Raw genomic sequence first — 6,988 nt, forward strand, 5'->3', positions numbered from 1 at the left:
GAGGGCTGGCACTGCCCCCTCCCGGTGCTGATCCTGCCTCTCCCTCCTTAGGGGGCCATCGTGGCCGTGACAGGGGATGGCGTGAACGACTCGCCCGCCCTGAAGAAGGCCGACATCGGCATCGCCATGGGCATCGCCGGCTCCGACGTCTCCAAGCAGGCGGCCGACATGATCCTGCTGGACGACAACTTCGCCTCCATCGTGACGGGGGTGGAGGAAGGTGGGTGCCCAGGCTAGTGTGGGGGCAGGGAGGCGGGCAGTGACCTCCCTCCCTGCATCCCTCTCCCTGTTCCCTCAAACCCAGCCAATTTGTGATCTGGACATCAACCAAGCACCAGGCAGGCACCAGGATCCAGGGCACCCGAAGACGTGGGCCTGGCACTGGCTCGCCCAGCCCAGCCCCCGCCCCTGATCAGCCCCCTGCTGCCTTGCTGTGGGGAGTGCTGGGGCAGTCCTCCAACAACAGAGCCCTGATGGGTGCCCAAAGCTCCCCGAGCTGGCTGGAGCAAGCTGTGTGCCGGCCCACGCCGGAGTAGGCTGGTGCTGCTGGGCTTGGAGCCTGGCCCGGTGTCACTGTCTCTGGGCCAGGCTGGCACCCGGTATGCTGAAAGTGGAGGAAGCTGATGTTGCCACTGCCCTGATTGTGCCAGGCCTTGCCAGAGGCAGCAACACGGCATTCCCCTCCCCCTCTGATCCCCCCACTCACCCACCCACCCACATTACCATCTTTGTCCTCTGCCCAGCCCCCCCTGCCCCACGACTCTCGCTCTCCCTGTGCTTGCTCCTGTCAGGCCGCCTGATCTTCGATAACCTCAAGAAATCCATTGCCTACACGCTGACCAGTAACATCCCCGAGATCACCCCCTTCCTGCTCTTCATCATCATCAATATCCCGCTGCCCCTGGGCACCGTCACCATCCTCTGCATCGACCTGGGCACTGATATGGTGAGGGACGGGTGATGTCTGGTGGGGGAAGGGAGCAGGGGTGTGATGGGATGGGGGAAGGAGTGGGGTGACATTGTAAATGGGGGAGGGGTGAATGAGAGCGGGGTGGGGGAGGACAGCAATGCCCCGGGGCAGAGGGTGGCACTAACAGGAGTTTCCATGCCTCTGCCCTTAGCCTTGGCCGCAGCTGAGCCCAGAGGATGCCCCTTCTCCTGCCCGTAGCTCGGGGGCACTGAGTCCCTCATGGGCGCCAGGGCGAACTGGGTGCAGCAGGCTGCCAGGTCCGCTGGGGGACCCGAGGGGCCGGGTCTGGAGATTGGGCCCTGCAGGCAGTGAGGCCAACAGCTCCTTCTCCTCCTGGCACAGGGATGGAAGCAGTGAGCATTCAAGCCTGGCTTAGTTTGCATGGCGCGGTGGGCTCTGCCCTCCCTGGGCTCCGAGCAGCCCCACTCCCTACGTCCCAGGCCCCAGCCCTGGGCCACCGTGGCGGGAAGAGGGTGGTTTGAGTTGGTAGCACCAATCCCAGACTGGCTGCACTATGGTTTGTGCTCAGTGTCATGGCATGGAAGTCCCCCAGCCCCAACACAGCCCCCCTGAGTGGGCTGCAGCATGCTGGTGCCACATGGCCATGTAGGTGCCTTGCACTGGCCTGGCTCTTCTGGGCAAAATCATACCCCTCCCGCCATGTCTCAGCCGGTCTCAATGGGGGCAATCCAAGCTGAATAACCCATAGGCTAGATGGATGCATGGGTGGATGGGCAAGGCAGTCAGTGGGCGGAGGGAGGGAAGGATGGACAGGCAGGTCAGTGGATGGAGGGAGGGAAGGACAGGTCGGTCAGTGGATAGATGGAAGTGGGGAGGGAGGGTTGGACAGACAGGTCAGTGAATGGAGGGATGGACAGGCAGGTCAGTGGATAGATGGAAGAGGGGAGGGAGGGAAGGACAGGCAGGTCAGTGGGGCTTGGAGGGATGGAGACCCTGCAGACTCCGAGCAGGGAGAGTGGAGGTGGGGCGGGTGCCAGAAGACAAGGGGGTTGCAGTGAGCCCAGGAGAACTGAGGCTGACTCTCGGGCGGCCTTTCCAAGCCACACAGTCTATGGGGCCATGGACTCGTTTCCTCCCTGGACGCATCATTACTGGGCAGTTCAAACCGGGCTGAAGATGCCCTCGCTGTACCACCAGACAATCCCGCACCGGGGGATGGGCCACTGAGGGTTCTCCATCCCCAGAGCGTGGGAGCCTGGAGTCCAACAAGGAGCTTAGGCCTGGATCTGAGCCCTGAGTCCCTCCCTCAAGATGCCACGGGAGGAAGGGGCTTCCTAGCTCTGTTGAGGAGGAGTCCCTGGTCCCCAGCCCCATTCACTCCCGGCCCCTCCTGCCCCTCCAGGTCCCCGCTATCTCCCTGGCCTATGAAGCCGCAGAAAGCGACATCATGAAGAGGCAGCCGCGGAACCCCAAGACGGACAAGCTGGTGAATGAGCGACTCATCAGCATGGCCTACGGGCAGATCGGTGAGTGGGGCTGTGGGCACTGTCGGCTGCACCCCGGGGCTGAGACCCCCAGCCCAGGGGCTGCAGGAAGCTATGCTGGTGGTTCAATAGAGGGTGCTCTCCCACGACTTAGGACTGAACCCGGTACCCCTGTGGCAGCAGGGGGCACTGTGCTGCAGGGAGCAGTGGGGGTTAGCACTGACAAGTACCCCAGTGTGGCAGCAGGGGGCACTGTGCTGCAGGGAGCAGTGGGGGTTAGCACTGACAAGTACCCCAGTGTGGCAGCAGGGGGTGCTGTGCTGCGGGGAGCAGTGGGGGTTGGCACCGACCAGTACCCCAGCGTGGTACCAGAGGGCGCTGTGCTGTGGGAAGCAGTGGGGGTTGGCACTGACCAGTATCCCAGCTTGGCAGCAGGGGGCGCTGTGCTGCTGGAGGTGGCACCATCCAGGTGAGACACAGCTCTGGTGCAGCAGCCCAGGTGAGGCCCCACTCAGCCCTGCTGGAGTAACCGTCTGCAGCACCGGGGGCTCCTGGGGGCGAGGGCCTTGCCCTTGCAGCCCACCCAGCCTGCGCAGGGCTCTGGCCTGTCAGCTGAGCCACGCCCCAGTTGGGAGTGAGCCGCACGCAGCGCCGACAGCCCGTGCCGAGCGGCCGGGGTGCTGGGCGGGTCCTTGGAGAGCGACTGACTCCTTCGCAGGTCGGGCTGGTGCTGGACAACCAGGAAGGAAGGAGCATTTATGGGTCTCTCCTTCTCTCTCTCTCTCTCTGCCGCCCTTCCCACCTACTCTGCCATCCCCCCTGCAGGTATGATCCAGGCCCTGGGCGGGTTTTTCACCTACTTTGTGATCTTGGCGGAGAATGGGTTCCTGCCGTCCACCCTGCTGGGCATCCGCCTGGATTGGGACGACCGTTCCAAAAATGACCTGGAGGACAGCTACGGGCAGGAGTGGGTGAGTGCGGCCCCAGGGAGCCGGGGGCAGGCAGGGCCCCATTTCTCCCCCTGCAGCATTTGCAGAGCTCCCATCAGCCCCCCTCACAGCTGGGGGACAGGGTACCACTGAGGGGCCGCCTGTGTGGTGTGGGGAGAGGCGTCTTGGTGCCCGAGGGAGCCAGCTGCCCTCCCTCGTGCCCAGTGTCCCGTCCCTGTCCCCGCAGACCTATGAGCAGCGCAAGGTGGTGGAGTTCACCTGCCACACGGCCTTCTTCGCCAGCATCGTGGTGGTGCAGTGGGCCGACCTCATCATCTGCAAGACCCGGAGGAACTCCGTCTTCCAGCAGGGCATGAAGTGAGTCCCAGCCCACCCACCCCCCTCAGTCCTGCACCCTTCCACTCACACAGGACCTGCAGGACTTCTGTCCCCATGTGATGACGGGGGAGGCCCAGTGCCCCAGGGGGAGCTGCGCTGCAGGAAGTGGAGTGGGGGGCTCAGTAGGGGGCTCCCTGCTTGCAAGCAGTGCCTGCCCCCACGTGGCACTAGGGGGCACTGTGCTGCTGGCCGGTCCATTGCTCAGTTGAGCCATAAGCCAGCAGTTCTGCTCGCGCCTCCTGGGTGAGCAAATTCCTGATCCCAGCTGGCTTTGCCCAGCCCTCTCAGCACACACCGAAGCCCCCCGCCCATAATCTCCCACCCAAAGCCCTCTGTCCCTGGGACTCCTTGCATCTCTCTGTGGGCTACCGCAGGCTGGGGCCAGGGCTTGGAGGGGGTTGCTGACCCCCATTTCCTGTGTTGTGTTCTTCTCCACTCCAGGAACAAAATTCTGATTTTTGGTCTCCTCGAAGAGACGGCCTTGGCCGCCTTCCTGTCCTACTGCCCCGGCATGGGAGTGGCGCTGCGGATGTACCCGCTCAAGTGAGTGACACGCGGCCATGGGGCAGGGCCTTGAAGGGCACAGACAGCAGGGAGCTGCCGTCCCCCGTCGCGGGGCGATGGGCCCGTGCCTCGGCCAGGCTCCCTTTCCCCAGCACAGTCACCGAGTGGCACAATCCAGCCTCCACCCCCACAGGGTCTCCCCAGCAGCGTGGTCCCTAATGCTCCCCTGGACCCCGTGCTTCAGTGTCCCCCCAGCAGCAGAGTCCCTAGGGCTCCCTCTGGCAGGGTCCCCCCTGGCGGTGCAGTCCCTAGGGCTCCCCCTGGCAGGGTCCCCCCCGGCGGCGCAGTCCCTAGCGCTCTCCCTCCTCAGGTTCCCCCCCGAAGTGGCACAGTCCCTACTGCTCCCCCCCCAGCATCACCCCGTGGCACAGCCCCTAACGCTCCCCCTGCCCCCCACAGGGTCACCTGGTGGTTCTGCGCCTTCCCCTACAGCCTGCTGATCTTCGTGTACGATGAAGTGCGGAAGCTGATCCTTCGGCGTTATCCTGGCGGTGAGCTCCTGCCCACGCAGTGCCATGGGCCGCCCTCCCTCCCGTCCACGGTTTGCCATGTCCCCCCGCCCCACACAGTGCCACCCACTCCCACCCACCCACTCCCCCACTCACACTCTGACAGATAGCTCCCTCCATCCCTGCTGCCCTGGGCCAGGGTTCGACCTGGTGCCTGGGAGGAGAAGGCAACAGGCCTTGCTGCCCTGGGTTTGCATCGGGGCCCTTGAGCTGCCCGCTGGCAGAGACGCTCGGCTCTAGAAGGAGGCTGTGCCAAGCAGGGAATGGACATCATGTCCCCCCCAGCCCAGGCCCATGTCTGACCCACTGTACCTCTCACCCTGTCCTGGCACTGCCATCCCCCAGCCAAGCGCACGCCCTGGAGCCGGGGGCTCCGTCTCTGCCTGCTCCCCCATTTGCTGGCACTGACAAGCTTCTCTCCCTTCCTTTCCCAGGCTGGGTGGAGAAGGAGACGTATTACTGAGCTGGGCCGGCCGGGCGGATTCTCTCTCCACGTCGCCTGGCAGGGAGGGCGCTGCTCCGCCAAGGCCGCCTGGCACCACCACAAACCTTAGAGCAGAATGGGGGGAGGGGGCATCAGCATCACACGCTGTCCTGTGTAGATCTAACGCGTAGGCACTAACCCTGCTGGGACGAGGGGACGAGACGCCAGATCCCTGCCCTGGTAGCTAGGCGGGGAGGTAGGTGGAGCAGGCCTGACTCCAATGGGCCCCTGCTGATGGGGAGGGGGGGTGGCTTGATAAGACACAGAGACCCTGGAAGGGCCTATGGGGGAGAGCGGGGAGCCAAGCTCTGGTGGGTCCCAGCCGGGCTCTGTGGAGCCAGCAGCCCTTGGCCAGAGAAAGAGTGAGTGAATATGTGGGGGGCACCCTAGGGCCCCTGGTGTGAGCATAGGCGCCGACTCCATGGGTGCTCCAGGGCTGGAGCACCCACGGGGAAAAATTGGTGGGTGCTCTGCACCCACTGGCAGCTCCCTGCCCCCCTCACCCCAGCTCATCTCCGCCTCCTCCCCTGAGCACACCTTCCCTGCTTCTCCCCCTAGCTCCCAGCACTTGCCGAGCTGAGGGGGGGTCGAGCACCCACCGGCGTGAGCAGAAGTCAGCACCTATGGGTGTGAGGATGAAAGGCACCCCCAGGTAGGGTGACCACCTGTCCCGAATCAGGCAGGACAGTCCCGAAATGCACAGTTCAAGTCCCGGTCCCGGGACAGGCTCGGGGGGGTGCCAGCCTCTTCCCAGTGGTGTGGGGCTGAGGTAGGCCTTAGTGCCCCCATTGCCACAATGCCCCCCCTCCGCTCCTCCTCCCCACCCCCTGAGGTGCCCCCCCCCCCGGGGCAGGCTGAAAGCTGGAGCTGGGCCATAGTAAGAGCCACCCAGGGAGCCCGGGCCGCTGTGGGGAGCCCCAGACCCTGCACCTGCCCTGGGCGGCACATGCCGGGAGGCAGGGACACAAGATGCTCTCAAGCACCCCAGCCCCACGCTCAGGGCAGGTGCAGGCTCTGGGCTCCCTGCAGCAGCCTGGGCTCCCTGGGTGGCTCTTACCACGGCCTGGGTCTGGCTTCTGGCCTGGCCAGGGGGCAGGGCCTTGAGGGGGAAGGGGAGGAGCAGGGGGTGGAGCCACAGAGAGGGGCGGGGCTCCTGCATGTATCGCACTTCTGCTTTTTGAAAAGGTGGTCGCCCTACCCCCGGGCCTGGCATGTAGTGGCTCCCCAAGGCTGCGAGCAGATCCCCAGCCCCCACACACCACTGGGTGGGGGTGCTGGGGGGTTGTTTGCTGGGGCAACACTGCCCTGGGTGGGGAGGCAGGGAGTCTGGTCACTGCTCTGGGTGGGGGTGGGGAGGCAGGGGGTCTGGTCACTGCCCTGGGTGGGGGTAGGGGGCTGGGGATCTGGTCACTGTTCTGGGCAGAGGGCAGGGGAGAGGGGGTCTGGTCACTGCCCTAGGTGGGGGTGAGGGGGCTGGGGATCTGGTCACTGTTCTGGGCAGAGGGGAGGGGAGAGGGGGTCTGGTCACAGCCCTGGGTGGGGGGGGGGCTGGGGATCTGGTCACTGTTCTGGGCAGAGGGCAGGGGAGAGGGGGTCTGGTCACTGCCCTAGGTGGGGGTGAGGGGGCTGGGGATCTGGTCACTGTTCTGGGCAGAGGGGAGGGGAGAGGGGGTCTGGTCACAGCCCTG

At 65.2% G+C, this 6,988-nt stretch overlaps 1 protein-coding gene across 1 annotated transcript in view; it reads left to right on the forward strand.

The window, feature by feature from the left end:
- LOC102938341 (sodium/potassium-transporting ATPase subunit alpha-2) overlaps positions 1–6,687 on the forward strand; it is a 32,693-nt gene extending 26,006 nt beyond the window's left edge. The window contains exons 16-23 of the mRNA XM_037883251.2: positions 52–220; positions 792–946; positions 2,334–2,457; positions 3,241–3,386; positions 3,592–3,722; positions 4,185–4,286; positions 4,707–4,798; positions 5,251–6,687. Of these exons, the coding sequence (XP_037739179.1) occupies positions 52–220; positions 792–946; positions 2,334–2,457; positions 3,241–3,386; positions 3,592–3,722; positions 4,185–4,286; positions 4,707–4,798; positions 5,251–5,279 (948 nt within the window). The 3' untranslated portion in view covers positions 5,280–6,687. The remainder of the gene's footprint in view (positions 1–51; positions 221–791; positions 947–2,333; positions 2,458–3,240; positions 3,387–3,591; positions 3,723–4,184; positions 4,287–4,706; positions 4,799–5,250) is intronic.
- Positions 6,688–6,988: the final 301 nt, after the last annotated feature.

Source organism: Chelonia mydas, chromosome 24 (genome assembly GCF_015237465.2).
Source record: "Chelonia mydas isolate rCheMyd1 chromosome 24, rCheMyd1.pri.v2, whole genome shotgun sequence".
NCBI lineage: Eukaryota > Metazoa > Chordata > Testudines > Cheloniidae > Chelonia > Chelonia mydas.